General features: G+C 43.3%; 1 protein-coding gene across 1 annotated transcript in view; it reads right to left on the bottom strand.

Annotated features, from left to right (window-relative positions):
* The window catches only part of DENND6A (DENN domain containing 6A), a 102,195-nt gene extending 80,878 nt beyond the window's left edge, over positions 1-21,317 (bottom strand). The window contains exon 1 of the mRNA XM_074198896.1: positions 21,047-21,317. Coding sequence (XP_074054997.1) covers positions 21,047-21,295 — 249 coding nt within the window. The 5' untranslated portion in view covers positions 21,296-21,317. The remainder of the gene's footprint in view (positions 1-21,046) is intronic.
* Between the last annotated feature and the right edge of the window lie 2,272 nt (positions 21,318-23,589).

Raw genomic sequence — 23,589 nt, 5'->3', positions numbered from 1 at the left:
CTAAAGTGCCACAAAGCAATAAGGCCAAATGTGTCAACATCCATTTTAGAAATTGAGAGACTGAGGTTCAGAGATGAAATGAATGACTCAAGGATCACTGAGTGGCAACCCATGACTTTAAACCCAGGACCTCTCAATCCTGTAGTCTCTAACTTTATTACAAATAATGACATTTCTATTACATTTCATGTTTAAAAAGAATATGCCTCCAAAATATTATGGGAAAATTTATTGAAACTTCTAATTTTCCAACTTTTAGAAGGTAAACTTGTGTCTAACTTGAGAAGTTCCTTCTTCCCATAATTTTTTTTTTAGATCTTTCAAGGCAATGGGGTTAAGTGGCTTGCCCAAGACCACACAGCTAGGTAATTATTAAGTGTCTGAGACCGGATTTTGAACCCAGGTACTCCTGACTCCAGGGCCAGTGCTTTATCCACTACACCACCTAGCCGCCCCCCCATAATTCTTTACAATTTCTCCTATCATGTTCAAAAGCAATTCAATTATCAATCAGAAACAGATTCTTTCCACTCAACATTATTGTAAGGTAATAACTCAAATTCTATTAATTCTTTAAAAATGAGGAAACTGGGGTTCAGAAAGGTTAAGTAATCTACCCTATCATGAATGGTGTAAGAGGATGGGCTACAGTGGAGATAGTGAGGTGGCTGTAAAGACAGGAAGCCCTGTATCATCTTGGCTGGCACAAACTGACGTTGAAAAACACAAATGAACATTTTCTATGTTGTACCACTTTTATGCTTATTTTGTTCAACATTTTCCAAAGACACTTTAATTGGCAAGAGAGTTTTGTTCTAGGTTCACTAAGGTCGAGTTTCAACATGGCCCCAGATCCAGATTAAAACCTAACTGGGAAACATTTAACAAAATAAATAAAAATACCATACGCCAAGTGTGCACCTGGTTTTCTAAAGCAGAATGTGGTCCCAGGGGCTCCCTTGAACCCTGGCTAAACCTTGAAAGCTGCAGGAGATAATTTCTTTCACCAGTGGTTCACAAACTTTTGGGCCTCTGATTTCCATTACACTCTCGAAGATCTGTTTATGTGGGTTATATGTATTGATTTAATATCTTAGTACTACAATGAAAATACATTTGAGGACCCTCTGAAAGCGTCATGGGAACCCACGGGGGTCCAGGTACAGAGAGCTAGAGATCTGCTGCACCAGGCCAGTAAAATCATAGGTCCAGCTCCTTTCCCTATTCCCAAAAGAGCTACAAAGCGGCAGAGAGGAAGATCAAAGTCAAGCCCCTGGACTCATCCCGAGACCTTCTCCAGGATCAGAGACCTTTCTTGGATCAGACCAGCCCTCATTCCCAGTTCCTGCCTGTTAGCTGTCTGGATGCCTGGACTTTCCAGGATTCCACATCTCCACCTCCTACCTCAAGGAAAGTCCCTGAGCAGCCAGTCTGATCATCTGCCTCCCTCGGGTGACTTCTCTCTAGCCACTCACAATCTCCTTCATGATTAAGACTTACCCATCCCAGAGATTCTGAGCCCTACTGCTCAGTCCATTATTTTCTCTTCTCCTTTCCCTCAAACCCCCAATCATATTCATTCCCCTGGAACGACCCAGCTTCCCCCTTTCCCCTCTTCCTTTCTCCCTTTCTCTCCTTCATGACTCTCTCCTCCCTGGCCCCTCTTTCCAGTTCTGCTTTCACTCATCCCCCTCAATACACCACCAATGATGGGGGAGTCAGGTTCCCCATCTGCTTCCCACTGGCACTTCCAGACTCTTCCTCTCCTATCATTACTCAGCTTCCTTGAGAGTCACTCATTCCAAATTTAGCATCCAATGATCGAACCCCTGAGACAAATTCCTTTCTCTCTCAAAGATGTTTGTGCTTGGCTGGCAGTCTTTCTCTCCTCCGGATGGACTCCCTGCCCTCATCCTGGGGACTGCAGCTTTCAGCTGATTTTCCCTCACTCTCTGTTCCCAAGTTCCTCAACTCTATTGGGACCTAATCTTTCACACTCCCCAGCTACACACTGAAACAGGCATCACCCATGCACAGCATACCCCCACATTCATAACCTCTGCAAATGCTTTTATTCTTTCTGCTTTACCATGATCTTCAATCCTTCCACTCCAAAGTTCTCTCAAAGGTGTACTGGCTACATGCTCCTCTCACCCCCCTAGATGAACAATTCAATTCTGGCCTCTCCTTTACACATCAGACCCTTACCCATCACTAACCACACCTTGCCAAAACCCCACCTTGGATTACAGTTGTCCTGTTGGCATGCTGCTCAAGCAAGCCAGAGAAGAGGGGGCAACTAGGTGGCGCAGTGGATAGAACACTGGCCTTGGAGTCAAGAGGACCCGAGTTCAACTTCGGCCTCAGACACCTAGCTGTGTGAACTTGGGCAAGTCACTTAAACCCATGCCTTGTTAAAAAAAAAAATGAGCCAGAGAACCATGAAACCATACAGAGTAAATCTACTCCAAATTTACCCTACAGAATCTCAACAGAGCCCTCAGTGCAGCCAAAAAATCCTTTTATTGGGCCCTAATGGATTCATTACCCTAATCACTACAGAAGCTAGTTCAAATTTTTTCATCCTTCGCCCCCCCCACCTCCATTTCCTCAGCTGAAGGCCTTGCCTGATACTTCAAAAACCTGGGGCCATCCCACAAGCGTTCTGTCTCCCCTCCTCATTCCCATCACTCAGATGTCTCTCATGTGAAGAGGTGGCCATTCTTGCTGAGGCAAATCTCACTGCAGACACAGCTGATGCCATTCCATCTTCTCCAGCAGACTCTGCACCTTCTATCATGTCACTCCATCTCTCCCCATCTAATGGCTGTTTTACTGCAGCCTATCAACATGATCTCTATCATCTGCTACCTCTGATTCAGCCACCCCACTTATTTATTGCGATAACACTCTATCATCCCACTAGCTCCCCTCCTGCATCCCTTCCCTTTCTTCGCTAAACTCCTCGAAGAAACATCACCATCCAGTGCTTCCATTTCCTTTCCTTCTCACTCTCCTCTAAACTCAAGCACCTTGCATTTAACCTCCTCATTCAACTGAAGCTGGGCTCCCCAAAGAGACCGGCCATCTCTTCATTGCCCAATGAATGGCCTTTTCTCGGTCTTCATTCTTCTTGACCAGTCTGCAGCCTCTGACCCTGTCCATCACTCCCCTCCCAGATCTTTTTTCTTTAGGTTCTGCTGGGTCTCTCAGTCTCCTTTGCCAGCTCTTCCCCTGATTCACATGAATAACTTGGGTTTCCCAAGGTTGTCATGGGTTCTCTCTTCTCCTGCTAATTTCTCATTTGGCGATCTCATCAACTCCCATGGATTCAATTCTCCTCTTTGGCCTTCTTACCTCCTCATCCATGTAACAAGTCCTCTTGGATTATGCCTCAGTACCTCAAATTAAACCTGTCCAAAACAGAACTCATCTTTTCCCTCTATTCCCAACTTGCCTCATTCTGTCCAGGCATCAACGTATGTCATCCCTGAGAATGCAGGAGCACCCTAACCACATATCCACCACCTCTGTGACATCTTGTGGCTATGTCCCTTTCTCTCCTTTGGGTATAATAATAAAATATAATGATGCTGCATGAATGGGCTTTGAGGGCTGCATAAAGCCCACAGGCCACAAGTTGGAAACACCTGATCTAGAGGTTCCCTGTCACCTTGAGAATAGTATACTAGCTCCTAAGCCTGGCAATTCAAACATCACCAATAGGTTCCAGGCTCCAGTGTTCCCTGTACATGATCTTCTGTCTCCCCCCACCATGTCTTTGAAAAGGTTGCTCCCTATGCCAGAATGCGCTCCCTGGGCTGCCCAGGGAATCCCCAGCTCCAATGTAAGAGGCAGATACTGACTTCCTACACAAGACTGGCTGACTCCTCTCTTACTCTCATCTGGAGCCTGAGTGGGACAGCCCCAAACTATGGCGAGCAATCTCTGACGAGCCAACACCTTCCCTTTTGATGGCTCCCTTTGATCAAGTGACCATGTGACCAGCAGACCTGATCATTCCTCCCAGGATTCCTGACCAGAGGCATCTCAATGAATCATCTAACAAGAAGTTTACATCACTTTAATACAGACATGGCAGACACCATGATGGAAGAAAGCCTCTACATCTGCATTTCCCCCTTGCAAATCAAATGCTTTTTAAAACCAGGCATTCCATATGTTTAAAAGAAGAATCACCTTCGTTGTTGTGAGCTTGCTCAGTTCACCCAGGGCCTTCTAGCTCTTCTTGAAGAAAGTGCTCAAGATAAACTGCCTCTACTATATCCAGAAGAAACCATAAAAAAATGGGCAAAGTCCCACATTTTCCAAAATATTCATAGCAGCTCTTTTTGTGATGGCTAAGAATTGGAAATGGGGGGGGGGGGCTGCCCATCCATGGGGAATGGTTTAACCAGTTATGGTATGTGACTGTTATAGAATACTACTGTTCTATAAAAAACCACGAATGGTTCAGACTCTAGAGAAACATGGAATGAATTATAGGATCTGATGCTGAGCAAAGGGAGCAGAACCAAGAGAACAATGTACACATTAACAACAGCATTGTGAGATGATCAACTAGAATGGATGCAGCTCCTCTCAGCAGTCCAGAGAGCTAGGCCAACTCTATTAGACTGGCTATGGACAACCCCATCCAGAGGAAGAAAAATCAAAACCAAAAACCTTCCAAATGAACACTGCATTCACTTTTTTTAAAAATTTCTATGTATTGGGACAGCTAGGTGGCACAGTGGATAGAGCACTGGCCCTGGAGTCAGGAGTACCTGAGTTCAAATTCAGCCTCAGTCACTTGATAATTACCTAGCTGTGTGGCCTCGGCAAGCCACTTAACCCCATTTGCCTTGCAAAAACTAAAAAAAAAATAAAAATAAAAAAAAAATTCTATGTATTTCCATTGTAGGTGGAGCTGTAAACGCATCCAACCTTTCTGGAGAGCAATTTGAGATTATACCCAAAGGACAACAAAAATGAGCATACCCTTTGATCCAGCAATACCACTACTGGGTCTATAACCTGAAGACATGATGAAAAAGGGTAAAAACATCACTTGTACAAAAATATTTATAGCAGCCCTGTTTATGGTGGCAAAAAATTAAGTGAATATTCTTCAATTGGAGAATGGCTTAACAAACTGTGGTATATGTATGTCATGGAACACTATTGTTTTATTAGAAACCAGGAGGGATGGGAATACAGGGAAGAATGGAAGGATTTGCATGAACTGATACTGAGAGAGATGAACAGAACCAGAAAAACACTGTACACCCTGGGGGTGATGATCAACCTTGATGGACTTGCTCATTCCATTAGTGCAACAACCAGAGACAATTTTGGGCTGTCTGCAATGGAGAATACCATCTGTATACAGAGAAGAATTGTGGACTTTTTTTTTAGTTGTTTTTTTTTTGCAAGGCAAATGGGGTTAAGTGGCTTGCCCAAGGCCACACAGCTAGGTAATTATCAAGTGTCTGAGACCAGATTTGAACCCAGGTACTCCTGACTCCAGGGCCAGTGCTTTATCCACTGAGCCACCTAGCTGCCCCTGAATTGTGGACTTTGAACAAAGACCAAAGATCTTCAAATTAGAAAAAAAAACTGTTATTATGTAAATTTACTATCTTATACTTTATTTTTCTTCCTTAAGGATATGATTTCTCTGTCATCACATTCAACTGAGATCAGTGTATACCATGGAACCAATGTAAAGAATAACAGAATGCCTTCTGTGGGATGGGGGGAGGGAAGCAAGAACGGGGGGGGGGGGGGGGATTGTAAAACTCAAAATAAACAATCTTTCTAAAAAGAAATAAAAAAACTTCTATGTATTTCTTTCCTTTAATCCTAATTCCTCATACCAAAAATGACCAATCTATAAACATGTTTAACTCAAATGTGTATGTACAATATTCACCTGACTGTTCACCGCTGAAGGGAGGGGGCTGGGAAGGAAGGGTGGGAGGAAATTATATAACTTAAAACTATATGTAGGCATATGGATGAATGTTGAAAAACTCTCATAACATGTTTGGAAAAATAAAATATCAATAAAAAAGATAAACTGCCTCTAGCAGACATCCCCAAAAGACAACCCAGAACACCAAACTCTGAAAAAGTTGGCTGAACGGCTGTTCAGATAGATGGCTATCTGTGGGTAGTAATTGCATTTGTGGCTCCCAGCTGCACTTCTCTGCTATTAGGGAAGTCTATAATAAGGCTTACCCAATACAAACCAGGGTGACCTTGTGACAAAGCACCCCCATCGACCCATCCTTCTAAAAGGCAGTCGAAGAGACCCAGACATAAGACATTATAAACAGATGAGACTGACAACAATAACTGGGGAAATTTTAGATGAGATTAATGGGATGGTTTGTGAACACTAAGAAAAGTGAGACATCATCCCTGACAGAAAAGAATGACATCTAGATAGTGCTTTAAATTTTACAAAACGTTATAAATACATTCATATCAATTCATTAAGAAGAGTCATGGCAGACTGGCTTTATTTCCTTTTCTGACAGGGTTACTAGACTAATCTAGAGGCTCAAGGGCTGTCACAGCTACAGCTATCATCTATTTGATTTTTTTAGAACATCAAAGATAAAGGTTCTCTTAAAAACCTAATGGACAGGAGTGGCTAGGTGGCACAATGAATAGAACACCAGCCCTGGAGTCAGGAGCTACTGAGTTCAAATCAAATAATTACCTAGCTGTGTGACCTTGGGCAAGTCACTTAACCCCACTGCCTTGCCAAAAAAAAATCAAAAACAAACCCTCATGGACAAAACTATAGATTGGATGACAGTAAAGCTGGCGCAGGCACAAAAACGGTAAATTGACTGCCCAAACCATGTTGATATCAAAGTCAACCTAAAAGATCTGGAATCCAGAGCATCGTAGACCTCTGGCGCTGACCATGCCTGTGCCGTATCTTTATAAATATGGATAAAGACAATAGCTAATATTTATATAGGCACTTACTGTGTGTCTGACACTTTTATTTCATTTGCTCCACAACCCTGAGAGGAAAGTGCTATTATTCCCATTTTCCAGATGAGAGCTTGCATGAAGGCAGAGAGGGAAGCACGTTTATTAAATTGGCTAATTAGGGAAGGAGAGCTAATATGCTAGATTAATGAATGACAAAAATCAGGATCCAAAAAGATCAACAGACTCTAGGAGTGCCAAAGTAACATCCTGTAGTTGGATTCAAGAAGCCAAAGGAGAGGGAAAGACAGAAAACCAAGGGTGAGCCAGACCCCGGGGTTCCAGAGGACCACAAGTTCAACCTGAGTGAGCAGCAAGGTGGCAGGTTGGCTTATCAAATTTTATTGAGTATTGCCCAGAAACAGATACTGACTTGTTTGAGCTGAACAAGTCTTGGAAAGGCTTTTTATGCAGATATATGTTGATATGAGGCCCAACTCACTGTTGGATCCAAAATGAATGTGTTATCTTCATTAGACTAGTTTAATATGGTGGTAATTTAAATGGTTCTGGGGTCTGTTTTAGAAGGACAGAGACAAATAAGCTAGTGAGTACCAAAGGATAACCACACTAGTGAGGAAATTGGCCAAGTTACCACAGGTGGGGAGGTTGAAAAAGAAAACTAACTAAAGAAGTTTTGCTCAAAAAAAAAAAGACAGGAGAAGCAGGGGAGGGAGGGTACAAGGACAGAATATCACTGCAGTTTTCAAGTATTCAGGCTGGCTGTCAAATGGAAGGAATATTCTGTCTGGCATAAAGGGGAAAGTATAGGACTTGAAACTTTGACTCTAAAGAAAAGTTTCTGAAAATTTCCAGCTGTCCAAACATATCAGGGCTACCTCTGGAACAGAGGTCTCAGAGCAGAAGTTAGCTCACAACTAAGGAAGTAAGAAAAGGGGACTAAAGATCTGGGTGTGGGCTGGATTAGATGACTTGGAAAACCCCTTCCAACTCCTATGAATTACATGAATTTTACCTCAATAATCTACAGATAAATCCTACTTTCCACTCTGCAGAATGACCCAAAAAGTCACTGTTTTTAGCAAGGACCCAACGAAAGACACTCTAGTTGAGTGACATATTAACTAATGTCTTTTAAAATCAATGCCAATGATCTCTATTACAAGAAATCATATGAAGTAACCGAATAACTCATAAAAAGGGGGGCTGGGGAAGTTATCACTAACTAAAGAAAGACAAAAGAAAAATAGGAAAAATAAACATTCACTAGAATGAAAAGAACATAAAACAATTACAAGACAATAAACAAAATTCACAACACATCAAGGACCTGTTCTTTCCAATTTGACCTTCATTGGCCATTGGTTTATAATCAATAACTCATTTATTACTTAGGAAAGAAATTGGAGGGAGTAGTTTGAGACTAAGAAGTTAACTAATTTATCCACGATCACACTGCTAGAAAATTTGTGAGGCAGGAATTGAATCCATGCCTTTATGATTCCAAGGGCATTATTCTAGCTAATTATATTCTAGGTAACTATGGCTACCTTTAATGTCTAAATTAACCTTGAAAATTTATCTTTAAATATCTGTGCTAAAATCATTACCCAAAATCATTACCTAAATCAAAAATGGGTCATTCATTTCTTGTCAAGGATAAAATGGTTCATGTAGATCCCTGCTGATCTTCCCTAATTCTCACAGTTGGAACTAGTCCCTACCCAGTCCTTACACCCTGGGTTTCCTGGCCCTGACCAGCAGGTCTTCAGTACTGTACCAGACCTGCCCACCACTGTGCCTTGCCCATTGGGACCATCACTGATCGCCTGGGCTCCCTCACCAGCATATACGCCATGACTTCCCATACCTATATGCCCTAAAGGAAGATTTCAAGAAGGTAACCATCAAGGAAAAAATCTGTATCAAACCTAGTGACACACTGAAGTATCCTAGCCAACTTTTTCTGGTGTTATCTGCATTTTCCTTATTTTATTATATATGGATATGCTATACCTCAGGTGATACAACTATACAGTCTGGCAATCAAGACACCCCTCTCCTGAGAGAAGACCAAAGGCAGAAAAAAATCAACCTGAAGAGGAAAGATCCCATGGGACAATCTCTACAACTCTCTTCCCCAATCCAATCACAAGAAATCACCCACTGGTTGCTCTTTCTAATCTAAGGAATCACAACACAGGATATGGGAGTGGGTCTGTTTCTTACTATGCACAGTAAGCACTGGGCTTTGCTCTCAGTTCATGTATGCTGCTTACAGTAGGACCATGTAGTCCATCATCCTCGATAGCCTCCTGTCTGCATCTCTGCCTTCTTTCCTGAATTGGGGCTGGATCCTACTTGCATCCTACCTCTTCTTTTTCCTCTACAGACTGAGTTCTTAGTATGGAACCCACTTTCAGAATCATAACCCTATATGCCCAGTCCTGAAAAGTTAACACTGCCCCCCAAAGCCTTTGCATAAACAAAGGGTGGGCATAAACTTGGGGTCCCAGCTGCCAATTATTTGACAACCTGCTGCAACCAAAGTTCTGGTTCTGAGAGATGTTATGGTTGTACAAAATGAGTAAACCTCAACCTAGGAAGAGAATAGGAGTCCCCATCAAAGGAGACATATTATTTAAAGATTCTATATAAGTCAATTGTAACAAAACAGTTTCCAGTTTGATTTCAGCAGTGTAACTGTGGCAGGAGAGTGAGAGACAAGTGTGATCAGAGGAGAGATCTTGGTTCAATGTCTCTGCACCAGATCATCTGTGTGAGCCATGGACAAGTCACCAACCTCAGGAGATTCTCCATCTATAAAAGCAGACCAACTGGGGCAACCAGATGGCACAGTAGAATACTGGTCCTGGAATCAGGAGGACCTGAGTTCAAATCCGGCTTCAGACATTTAAATACTTAGCTGTGTGACCTTGGGCAAGTCAATTAAGCCCATTGCTTTGCAATCCCCCCCCCAAAAAAACCCAGCTCAACCAGGGAATTATTCTAGAATCTGAGATTTTATCTCAATTTTGACACAGTCACAATCTAGGAATTCATCACTAGACAAAAGACCAAAATCAAAATCCAACCACTTTGGGTAATAAGTTTAAAGCTCCAAGAGGGAAACTCCGTTTTGCATTTAAGAACCTATCTTGAAAAAGATGGACTTTCAATGAACCAGGGGAATTTCAAATGTTCCTTTTGGAATGGCCAGAGCTGAACAGAAGGTTTGATCTTCAGATACAGGACTCAGGTGAAGCATGGAGATTGGAGGAGAAGGGGGAAATATGAGGGCCTTAATGAGGATGAACTGCATGTATAGAAAAATGATACTGGTAATATTCATATGAACCTTCTCAGTTAATAGAGCAGGTAGAGGGAGCTTTTAAAGTTGGAGCACAAGAGAAAGCTGAATTCGAAGATAAAATATGGTGTAAAAATAGAGTCAATAGGAAAAAAAAGGGAAATGGAATGGGAGAAAGAAAAAGGAGAGGGGGAATAGTCCAAGATATTTCACATAATATTTTTTTTTTATTACAATGAGCTATTGCAGTGATATGGGAGGGGGGAGGCAAGGGGGAATGAGGGAACCTTTGCTCTCATCAGAGGTGGCTAGGAGAGGAAACAGCAAATATACTCAATGGGCTATAGACATCTGGAGTAAGAAGGAGGGGGGAGCAGGGGGAAGGGGGGGGATGTGAATAAAGGAGGAGAGGATGGACCATGGGGGGACAGTGGTCAGATATAACACATTTTCTTTTTTACTTCTTGCAAGGGGTTGGGATTGGATGGCCTGCCCAGGACCACAGGGCCAGGTGGATTCTGGGCCTAAGGGGTGGTATGGGGGCTCAGGGCTTCTTGGCCCCAGGACCAGGGCTCTGTCTGCTGTGCCACTCAGCGACCCTACAGCAGAGTCAGAGTGAAAGGAGAGAGAAAATAGAGTACATGGTAGTGGAGAAGTAAGAAAGGAGGGAGTTGCGATCAGCAGTGGCAATGTTGGAAAAATATGGAAGTAACTTTTGTGATGGACTTATCATAAAGAATGAGATCCACCCATGACAGAGTTGATGGTTTTGGAACAAAGACTCAAGCACATTGTTTGTTATGATTATTTGGGGGAGGGTGCAGGGCAAGTGGGGCTGGGTGGCCTGCCTGGGGCCACATAGCAGGGTGATCTTTGGGTGTCTGGGGCCGGATTTGGACCCAGGTGCTCCTGGCTCAAGGGCCAATGCTCTGTCTGCCACCCAGCCACCCCTACTATTATTACTATCTTATTTTATTTTGGGTCTTTTTTTTCCTTCTTTTTTTGTTTTTGCAGGGCAGTGGGGATCAGGTGGCTTGCATGTCACATGGCTGGGTGATTTTTGGGTTTACGAGGCTGGATATGGACTCGGGTGCTCGTGGCTCCAGGACTGGTGCTTCGTTCATTGCGCCACCTGGCCATACCTACAATTATTACTATTATTTTTTTTAATTTTAATTTTTTTTCTCTCCCCTTTACTTTTTTCGCCCAAGCAAGTCTATCTATATTCATGGGGGGGGGGGGTTGCTTACTTGTAAACAAGAATATTTTATTAATGTAAAAAAACATTTGTACAAAATGAGAATAAAAAATAAATTTAAAAAAAGAAAAAAAAAAAAGAACCTATCTTAAACCACAATTGACTTATTCCCTGACTGCAGTCTTTCAAACACTCATTCACTGAGCAAATGTCAAAGGCATCCCACAAACATCTGAAGAGGATCTTTCACTTATATTAAAGCTGGATACTGAAAAGGAAAAGTCCTGGCATTCACCGGTAAAGCACGGATTTAATATTCAAAGATTTGTGTAACCTCGGTTGAAAGAAGGAAGGGGTATTCTAAACCCAATTACATGAAGGACTAGAAATTCTTCTGGAGCTCTGCTTCTAGCTAGCTATTTAAAGCAACCCCTCAAAGTACATGCATCAAGCATTTCAACTTCAGCATCTTCACGCCATCTAATAGCTCCGCCCCCCCTTCAACTGGTCAAAATCCTACCGCTATCTCCCCCCTTCCCCCTCATCCATACAACTTGGTTCAAATGCTAGCTCATCCATGAAGCCTTCTGGGGCCCAAAATGATGTATACACACAAACACATACCCTCACAAACCTAATAGGAATTATGGTTGGCACCATGTTAGACATACATTTGGGAATCTGTCTTGTGGTGCCCTCTCCAAATCTGATAAGCATGCTTTCTACATGTTAAACCAACTAGACACAAATTAGGCACCCTCTGGATGTTATGAGAAAAAGAGAAAGAACTCAGCACCCTGGAGAGGGGCCCGAAGAGGCCAAAGCAGGCAAGAATAGGTAGTGACCTATGGTACATCTACAGAAATGAGATAAACGATCCAAATACATGATTCAAAATTAAGGTATTCCAAATATTCCTCAATAAGCACAAATGGCAAATTATTATAGATTTATACAGCTTAGACAAAGCACTAATACCTAGCATTTATAGAGTATTTTAAAGGTTAAAAACATGAAACTCATTTGAACCTCATACCCATCTTAGAAGATTGATATTATTATCCCCATTTTACAGATCATGAAACTGAGACACAGGTAAAATGATTAGCCCAGGGTCACACTGCTAGTCTGAGTGGGGATCCAAAGTCAGGTCCTTCTGATTCCAAGACCTGAGTTCAATTCACTAAAACACAGATGACTCTAAAATTCACCAGATACCATGAGATCTTCGAGGGTTTTTAGGGAAACACTAAAAATGAGCAAGAATTAACCTTTCCCCCAAATTATAACACCAATTTTATTGGTTCAGGTGAATTTCAAGTGATTTAGAATTAGAATATGGTTTTTAAATTTCATTTTTCAAAATTTTCATTTCCACTTTAACCTCATCTCATTAACTTTGCATCCAATTCATTCTTTAGTGCCCAGAACACAATCAACAAAAAGATAAATAACTGAATGGGGTCTTTTCAGTTTACCCTCCCCCTTTCCTTTTCTTTTATCTTCAGTCTGAAAGTCAACAATGGCTTGGAAAGATCTCAGGATGGTAGCTTAGTGATTCTTTCTTAGTCTTTCCCTAGAATTTTAAGCAGCAGGAATTCTAGTTATTTGCATAATTACTCCAAGTGGAAATAGGAAATAAACAGAATCAGGATTTTACATAATTATCCCACCAACATCAAATTATTCTGAGTCTATTTTACTGTCATTTTCTTAAAACATATTGTCCTCCTCTATAGAAGCCCGGAAAGACTTACATCAACTGATGCTGAATGATGGCAGCAGAACCAAGGGAACACTGTACACATTAATAACACTGTGAGATGACCAACTATGATCAGCTCTTCGCAGCAATTCAGAGATCAGGACAACTCTGAGACACCTGCTATGGACAATGCCAGCCACATCCAGAGAAAAGAACTAGAGTCTGAATGCAGAGCAAGGCAGACTATGTTCACTTTTTTAAAACTTCTTTTATAGTTTTCCTTTCTCCCTCATAGCTTTTTCTTCCCTCTTAGTTCTAATTCCTCTTTCACAGCAGGACTAATATGCAAATATGTTAAAGAGGAATACACATGAACAACTTTTACCAAACTGTTCACCACCATGGGGAGATAGGAAGGAAGGGAGGATGGTAGAAAAATGTGGAATTCATAAATTTGCCAATGAATAAATGTGGAAAATCTGCCACTGTATATAACTGAAAAATTAAAACAAAATTTCAATTAAAAAAAATAACATATTGTCCCCAATCAACCAACCAAAGAAACATCTTATTTAATGTCATTGTGTGGCAGGAGCTAAAGATTTTAAAAAAAAAGTTCCTGCTTTCAAAGACCTTATCTGAAAGTTCTAAGTTCATATACAGAGTCTTTGGCTCACTTCTAGGTCTGCATTCCACACAAATCAAAGAAAGAGGAAAAGGACCCATGGGTTTAAAAATACTTACAGCAGCAATTTTTGCCATAGCAAAGAAGTGGAAACTCACAAGATGTTCAACAACTAAGAAAGGTCTGAACAAATTATGGAATATGAATGTGATGGAATTAATGTGAAGGGGATGGTTTCAGATAACCCTGTGGGGACTTATGCAAATTGATGCAAAGTCATGTAAGCAGAACCAGGAGAACAGATTACACAGTGATAGCAATAATGTAAAGATTAGGAACTCTAATTACCACAATAACCAGCCACAATTCTGAAAGACCCACAATGAAATATACTATCCAACCTCCAGGTGGAACAATTAAAGGAAATTTTCTTCTATTTTTTGCTGCTTCTCGTTTGAGGGAGTGGGAAAGGAACATGGCTAATGAAGAAATTTATTTTGCACGTCTATACATTTGTTTTTTGCAAGGCAATGGGGTTAAGTGGCTTGCCCATGGTAATTATTAAGTGTCTGAGGCTGGATTTGAACCCAGGTACTCCTGAATCCAAGGCCAGTGCTCTATGCACTGTACCACCTAGCTGCCCCCAAGTCTATACATCTATGTGGTAGGTTTTATTTTTCTTGATTTCTCAATGGCTAGACAGGGAAGATGGAGAGTATGTGGAACTGATAAAATTGAATTTTTAAAAAAATCTTGAGTTAACAAGTTTAAAAATATTGTCCTACTAAAAAAACACAGATATGGCTTAGTTCTAGATCAAAACAACAAAACTGGCAATATAATATATTAGACAAAATCAATTCAGAGAATTGTGTTCAAACCCCAACTTTGCTACTTATTACCATAAAGTTAAGTCTCTGTTTATTCACTGAAAAAAGATAGTTTCAGGGGCAGCTGGGTGGCACAGTGAATAGAGCACCGGCCCTGGAGTCAAGAGGACCTGAGTTCAAATCCAGCCTCAGACACTTGATAATCACCTACCTGTGTGACCTCTTGGGCAAATCACTTAATCCCACTGCCTTGCTAAAACAAACAACATAAAACAAAAGAACAAGAATAGTTTCAGAAGAAAATGGAAGATTTGCTTGGAGGATTACAAAGTACAGTAAGCAGAAGCAGGAAAACATTTCTGAAATACTTAAAAATTCTGAACAAGAAATGACAATTGCAGAAGAATGTTATCCATCTCCCACTAGATGTGACAGGCTGCTATGCAGAATGAGGCATATGCATTTTATAATGACCAATATGGAATATGTTTTCTCAACTATTCATATTTGTTGCAAGGGTTCTGGTTTTTTTTTTTTCTGGGGTGGGGGGTGGGGAAAGATAGAAATCAGGTAAGAGAGGGAAAAAAATGAATGCCTGATAATTTTTGAAAAGAACTTATGCTTATTCTCCTGGAGGAAGGTGAAAGGAAGGAAAAGCAATTGCTTGATAATTTTAAAAATCCAATTTAAAAAATTTAAAACAAATAAGTCATAAGTCATATGACTTTCTGAGCCTTACTTTTCTCATGAACTAAAGATCTCTAAGGTTATCTCCAAAATTTAAATCTTGTCATTCTGGAAAGTAGTTTAACCATTATTTATTAAATGTTATGAGTTGTAAAGATCTCCCCTGAGAACGCCCATTATCCCCCTAGTTCAAAGAGTATATTTTGAATTTTTAAAGCTGAACATCTATCTTCAGAAAGCCAGTAAAGGCTTTCTTTTTAAAATCTCTGCCACTTTTCTGACACATTGGCCCAACTTCAGTTTTTTCATTTACAAAAGGAAAGATTGCCGTCAGTCAGTACAATCTTCATTTTAAAAAATATAAAGTGTGGCAGAAATTGAAAATCAAGTTGGATTTATATCATTCATGTTGGTCCCTGGCAGAAGTGATAGCCCTGATAAACAATACTGAGAAGAAACCAGAAAATAATTTCATATCTGGAGATAGAATCTTGTCTAACAAATGGGAATGGCTAAATAAGTTGTGGCTTGTCAACAGAGTAGAATATTATCCCACCACAAAAAAGCAACAAACATGAAAAAGAGATTCAAGAAAACATCAAACAAGTAAGAGAAAACAAATCATATATCAAACATGCAAGTCTAAAAAAACAGCCCCAAAGTCTGTTAAATGCACAAATGAAAAGAGCAGAAAGAGATAGGATGGGGAAAGTTTTTGCTTAGTCTATCCCTCTTTTTGCAGAGCCTTTTTATTTTAGCAAATTACATGAAGTTTATGTTTTCATATATACTTTATGATTTCTTTTTATGTGTTTACTTTTACTTTTGATTTATGGTTGAAACTTATTAACATCATTTTTTTTCTTTCTAAAGACAAGGTAATTTCAACCTAAGTCAGTGTCTACTTGAGCAGCCTCCCTGGGCTCTGTGAAGGCTTGGCCAGCTCTAACAAACTGGGATGGCTTCAGGTACAGACCCAGAGAGGACCTACCTGGGGAACCCAAGATTGTTTGCCTGTGTGCCAAGTAGTAGCAGAAGGCTTAATAAATGTTTACTGATTGAATGATTAGAAATTCTGGCACTGTGGGGGCAACTAGGTGGCGCAGTGGATAGAACCCCAGCCCAGGAGTCAGGATGATCTGAGTTCAAATCTGACCTCAGACACTTAATAATTACCTAGCTGTGTGACCTTGGGCAAGTCACGTAACCCCACTGCCTTTCAAAAATCAAAAGAAAAATTCCAGCACTGCCCTGACTGGCTTTATCAATAGCTCTTTCACCCCATCTTTATTCATAAAGCTCTCTTCTTCCAGGCCTCAGGACGCTCAAGCTCTGCCTTTTTTTTCCTCCTCCAACCTTAGCCCCCAAAGGGGGGAAGGGGAAGAACCTCTCCCCCCACAGATATTCTTCTCTTGTCAGATCTCACCTCCCCAGAGCCACTGAAGAAAGCTGCAGCAGGTCTCCTAGCTCAGCTGACTGGGCAGGTCGGGCCTCCCGGACTCCAGTGCCTCCCCAAGGAATAACTACCTCATCACCCACAGCAGCCCTTGACCAGAGCTCCCTCGTCCCCCATTCTTTTTCCTTGCAGGTCCCTTGACAGCCCTTCTCACACTGTTCCCTAGTTCTTCAATCTGTCCTGGCATTCAAAACACACACACACACACACGTGCGCACAAACAACTAGTTCTATGTTGATCAAAAACGGCATTTTGATTCAACTGAGTAACAATGTAGTGGGCAAGTTAGTGGGAGACCCAGGGCCTGGTCTCCCTGAAGAGGCTGGGAAAGGCCTCTGACATAGACCCTGACAACATCCATCAGTGCTTTGGAGAGCTACAAACATGTATGTAAGGGGGATGTCATTACCAAAGAGGAGAGTCAAGACAGGCTTCATGGAGAGGGGAGTGTTGGGGCAGAGTCAATCAGAGGGAGGAGACAGAAGGCAATGGAAACAACTGCACCTGAAAAACCATCACAAGGGTTGGCCTTTACAATTTCTGTACAGAGACTCACCCTGGGGTCCCACATTCAAAGCTGGAGGCAAGCCCCAGTACCAGCTCAGATTTCTACAGAGGATTCACACTGCACCAGGTGCTTCACAATGATCTCATTGGAGCCGTGGCCGGTGCTGTTATTACCCCCAGTCAGAGGTGAAGTCACTGGCCCAGGGTCACAAAGTGGCCACATATCTCATCAGAATGAGTTTGAACTCCAGGCTTCTCAACTCCAGGTCTAGGGCTCTCTCCCACTTGCTCTCATCAGATAAAACAACTGTTGACTCACCTTTAAAAAGCATTCCCTTCACAAGCCCTCCCCTCCAACAGTAACCCTGTCTCTCTCCTCAGAGGTGAGGCAGCCTCCAGTCCTACAAAGTCATCATCTACTGAGGCTTCCAAACACTCCACTCCCTTCATAACCTCTTGGAATCTGATTTCTGAGCCCACTATCCATTGAACCTGCTCTCTGAAAACTTACCAACTCTCTCCTAATTAACAAATACAATGGTCTTTTCCCAGAGTTCAGTTGTTTTGAAGTCTCTGCTATTTCTAACATTTGTCTCCTCTACCCTTCCAGAATCTCCTTTGCTAGTTCAATAACCATATTTTAATAAATTGCCTCTATGTCATGCTAAACCAGGTTTCAAATAGAGAAAACAAAAAGAAGTCCCTACTTTCAAAGAGCTTATATTTACTATCCTTTAATCTTACTGGTATTTCTTACCTAAAATCAGTGAACATCAGTCACTAGTAAGTAGAAGCCTAATTTCTTAGATTATTCTACTCTTTTTTTCTTTTTATTTGCAAGGCAATGGGGTTTAGTGTCTTGCCCAAGGCCACACAGCTAGGTAATTATTAAGTGTCTGAGGCAGCATTTGAACTCAGGTACTCCTGACTTCAGGGCTGCTCTATCCACTGTGCCACCTAGCCACCCCGGTTCTAACCTTTAATGGGAAAAAGCAATGCATGGCAAGCCAGCACCAAGGAAAGCAAGCCAGCACCTCCCCCTTTACTCACTAGCTCCCCACAGATACAAGCTGACCCAATCCTCATCATTCTGGAGAAGCCAAAGGAGCTCACCAAAACAACAAAAGAGTAAGGTTCCCAGTGGATATCAGAGGTTTCTTAACTAAATAAAAGATAGTGACAATTACAAAAAATAAAACAAATAACTTGGATTTCAGGAAATTGAAAAACTTTTATATAGCCAAGAAAATTAATGTAACTAGGGTAAGAAAGGAAGAAACTGAATGGGGAAAAAAAAAATCTCAAATCAAATTTTCACATATGGATTTGGTATCCAAGATAGACAACCAGGAGATTGAAGACCAAGCCATTCCACAAAGATAGATGGACAGAGAATGAAAAAAAAATTCACAAAATAATGAAGACTATCACATGAAAGAATGTTGTAGAACACAAGAAAAATGCACATCAAAATCACTGAGATTTCACTTACTATCTGGCAAATTGGCAAAGAGGACAAAAGAGGGGATCAATTACTGTTGGAAGAACTTGTGGGAAAACAGCGACCCAGCAGAGCATGACTGGGGGGGCCTGTGTCTCAATACAATTATTCTGGAAAGCAATTTGGACTTGCACAGATAAAGTAACTAAAAGGTCCATACTCTTTGACCCAGAGATTCCACTAGTAGGCACACAAACTAATGAGGTCATGGATAAGAAGTCTCCATAGACACAAAAATATTTATAGCAGCATTTTTTTGAAGTGGCAAAGACTGGAAAGTTGATGCCCACCAACTGGGGAAAGGCCATTCACTGCAGTCTGTGAAAGTACTGTCATTTTAATTACTGTGTCATAAGAAAAAAACAAATATGATCAACACTGAGAAGTCTAGAAAAGACTTTTGAACTGAGATGGAGTGAAGTGAGCAGAACTAAGAACACAACATACTAGAGGCTATGACAACACAACACAGAGGCTGTGACAGTCAGTGGAAAGAAGAACCACAAAATAACAAACATCTGCAGACTTTTTAAGTGTATTAATTGATTTTGTCGATTTGTTTTGCTTCCTCTTTTCCCTTTAAAAAAAAATTGTTCTAGCTCTGTAGCCTTGGGCAAGCCACTTAACCCCATTTGCCTTGCAAAAACCTAAAAAAAAAATTGTTATATGGGATATTTCTAAGAAAGAGGAAAGGGAGAGGTACCTGGAGGAATTTATGTGACATAAAAATAAAATACATCAATAAAATTTATTTAAGAAATATTTAAAAGAAAGTACACCAAGTGCATATATACGTACAAATCCACCTCAATTTCAGAACTGGATTTAGAGGAAACACCTTTTCTCTACTTCCAAAAATAATCCCCAGACTGTAAGTGAACTTTTTCTCATTCAAAACATTATTTATTAAGCATGTTTCATCTGAATCTAAATGTTCAGAGGTCTGTACCTAGTGTGAGATTTATACAAGCTTCCTCCAATCCACTAAGGATAATCCTGCCACACCAGGAAGGAGACTGGAATAGGATGCAAGAGGATTAGTCTAATACTATTCTGAAGGATGGGGGAGAAGGATGGGGGAGGAGGAGAGGTTGTTTCTAAAGGGTCAAAAGCAAAAAAAGTTTCCTACTGTTAAATAGAAAACTCACAGAACCTCAACACTATATGTCTCAGGAATTCAAGTGTGATATTAAAAAGTACATAAAATTTCAAATTAATAAGTGAGAAGATTAATACATGATTTATTTCCCAAAGCCTTCAAAAGTCATTGCCCCAGCTGATAAATTAATGAACTGTCTGTTCGCTACCTTTGATTTATTCTTCAATTTCCCCACCAACCCATAATCTTCATAAGCCTGCTTAGAAGGCGGTGCTAACAAGGTCCTAAACTCCAGGCTAGCGTTTTTCTTGTGGAGACCCATCCTATAGTCTCAGTGGCAGGAGAATCTCCCTCTACTAATCCAGTCGGGTCCTGCTCAGCACTTGAAGTCTCGGGGAGTTTCCTGGCACTAAGAGGTTCAGTGACTAGCTCTTGGTCCCTAAGCCAACTCGGGTCCCAGGAAGGGCTAGAATTCCAGTTTTCCCAACCAGGAAACTAAATCAGCTCCAAGTCACCCAATCCCAATCCAGAGAGTCTTGACACGAGCCATCTGACAAATGCAGGAGGTGGATGAAAGGAAATAAAACCCCAATACCAATACTGAACGAAACATAAATTCACCAGAGAGCCCGTTACCAATACTTGGAGCCATGTTTAAAAGTACATTCTTTCAATCTCCAAATACTGGGTAACTGAAGTTGTTCTATGGTAAGGACGAAGCAAAACCAAATTCCTTTCCGCCCGGCCCCTCTGCGCCAAAACTGAAACCGAGATGATGTTCCCTCTTCGCCGTTACCGTCCGGGCTGCCGCCTTCCGAAATATTCCAGAATCGCTCATCAGCGGCAAGGAACAACCACCAAAAGGGGAAGGCGCCGTCCCGAGGCTGCCGGGGAAGAGCTGGGCAAGGGCTGGCCGGCCCCCGGGGGCCCTGCCGCTTCTCCCGGTCCCCCCGGCCCCCACGCGTGTCAGGGCGCCGGGCCCGCGGGGGGCCTCGGGGGCGCCCCTGCCACCGCCCCTCCCCCGCACCCCGAGGCGCGGGCTGCCGCTGCCCGGCCCCGTTACGGGCTTCCCCGGCCAGTGCCCCCGGGGGGGGCTTCCACGGGCCGGGCAGCCCACGCAGGGCCGGGCCCTCCCGCCCCGGGGCCTGGCCTCACCTCCACGGCCTGGCCCAGCTCCAGGTCGAAGCCCACCACGCACACGCAGTGCAGCCAGGCCGAGAAGGCGTCCCAGCGCAGCCGGCCCCGGCCCGGGCCTTCCTCCTCCTCCTCCTCCTCCTCGTCCTCCTCCTCCTCCGTGCCGCCCGCCGCCGCCTCCTCTTCCTCCTCGGCCGCCGCCACCTCTGCCTCCAGGGGCCGCCCGGAGCCCGAGCCCGGGGTCGAGCCCTGCGGGCTCCGCCAAGCCATGGGCCGCCTCCGCCGGAGACGGCTCCGGAAGCTCGCCGGGCCGCAGGGCGCGTGCGCGGGCCGGGGGCGGGGCGCAGGGGCACGTGACCGCGCCGGGCTGGGGGCGGGGCGGAGCGAGTCCCCGCCCCTCCGCCACGCCCCCTCGGGGCCCGGGCCGTGAGGAGACCCAGCCAGGCGCGGCGGCCCGCGGCCCGGACTTGGGTTCGAATCCTCCCGCCTCTGCCCGGCCTTCCCTTTTGGAACCTATGCAATGGGAGCGCTGCCCCCCTTCTGACCCCCCCCGCCCTTCACAAAGCTCAGAGTTGTGGGGGCTCCTCTGTGGACCACCGGAGGCGCTTCTGCCTTGTACAGAGTATCCCCCTGGCCTGGGGGTCCCGGGCAGGGCGACCCCCAGACAGGGCCCAGAGGAGGCCCTGAGGGTGAATGCCCCCCTCATCCTCCTAAACCCACCCTGGGGCAGCTGGGGGTGCAGTGGGCAGCGCACCGGCCTCACCATCAGGAGGGTGGGAGTTCGAATCCCGCCCTGGCACTCGGCTCTCACTAGCTGTGTGCCCAGGGCCGCCCCCAGTCGTCTGGATTGGAAAGCCAGGCTGGGGGGCCCCCTCTCAGATCCAGGTCAGGGTCTTCTTGGAAAACGAGGGTCAAACATTAAATCCCCCCTTGGCTTCTCCCTTCCCAGCTAAGCATGCCTGATCCACTCCAGCTCAAAGGGCAGGGGCAGCGCCCACCCATGGCCATGACTTTGGATGTGACTTTGTCTTTCTTGTCATGGTCACAAGTGTGGTCCACCCCCGGGGGGCCACTGGGACCACTGCCTCCTTTGACCGGATTCCTCTCTTACGGCAGTTCCCTCTTTGGCAACCCTAGGACACCTTTGGCTCCTGCTGCCCTTGCAAGCTTCTAAAACCCCGTCTTCTTCACTTGAAAGCCAGGCCGGGCAGCTTCGCCAAGAGCGCGAGGAGATGCGTGCCTGCCTGGCTCTCCGGCCCTTCTAGGATTACTAGAGTTCTGAGTCGAGGCTTAAGAGCTTCCAAAGCTGGCTCTCCCCACTAGCCACATTCCTGGCTCCTTACTTATCTTTTGGGTTCAAAAAAAAAAAGAGAATGCTGCTCCCTGCCTGGGCCTCACTCTCAGCCTCATCTCATCCAAGTAAAGGGGGGGGAAACATGAATTTACCCAAGTTCACATTTGTTCAGCTGTGGCTTACAGCTAGGAGGAAGAAACTGGCTATTCAAAACCCAGCTCAAATTCCCACTTCCCCCAGGGGAGATGGGGTTACATATTTTTAAGGACACTTTCCTGTTCCTTGCATCCCCCCCGTGTCCTTAACATTTGCAATCAGTGCTTCTCCCTTGGCTTTCTCCCCAAAGATCGGCAGAACATCTGGCGCTCGACAAATATGCACATGAGAGAAGAGAGGCAACATGCACAGATAGTCCAAAGAACAGTGTATGATGGATAACCTCTATCAGATTACTTGCCATCTGAGGGTGGGGAATCAGAGAAAACTGCAAAAATGAATGTTGAAAATAATCCTTGTAAGAGCAGCCCTGGAGTCAGGAGGACCTGAGTTCAAATGCAGCCTCAGACACTTAATAATTGCCTAGCTGTATGACCTTGGGCAAATCACTTAATCCCATTGCCTTGCAAAAATAAAAAACAAAAATAAAAACAAAAAACAAAGCAAGGCAATGGAGTTAAGTGGCTTGTCCAAGGCCACACAGCTAGGTCATTATTAAGTGTCTGAGGTCAGATTTGAACTCAGGTCCTCCTGACTCCAGGGCTGGTGCTCTATCCACTGCTCCACCTAACCACCCACCCATTGGCCTCGCAAAAAAAAAAATCCTAAAATAAATAAATAAATAAAATAATCCTTAAATATAAATGAAAAAAGTTAAAATTAAAAATAGAAAAAAACAACATATGTAATGGTCAGGATAGCTGGATCCCATCCTAGCTTTGACACATAACCTAGGTGACTTTGGTCCTCAGTTTACTCATCTGTAAAATGAAAGGATTGGGCATGAAAGTCTCTTATACCTCTCCCATTTCTAAAGCCATGATTGAATGACCCCTCATTGCAACATCATTACCTATCTTGGCAAAATCCTAATGGTTATGCCCAGTCCACCTTCTCTGTTCTCCTTGTAATACTCTTAGGGTAATTGAATATCAAGGCTCATAGCATTCTCTGGTTCCCTCTTCCTGCTCCCTGATTGTTTAAAATTCCTGTGGCCTCTTAGGGGAATGACCCAGGACCTCCCATCAGGGTCCAGTAAATTCCACAGAGTCTG

This window comes from Macrotis lagotis, chromosome 8, assembly GCF_037893015.1.
Source record: "Macrotis lagotis isolate mMagLag1 chromosome 8, bilby.v1.9.chrom.fasta, whole genome shotgun sequence".
Taxonomy (NCBI): domain Eukaryota; kingdom Metazoa; phylum Chordata; class Mammalia; order Peramelemorphia; family Peramelidae; genus Macrotis; species Macrotis lagotis.
The sequence above is the reverse complement of the archived record's forward strand: the minus strand, read 5'-3'. Positions and strand labels throughout refer to the sequence as shown.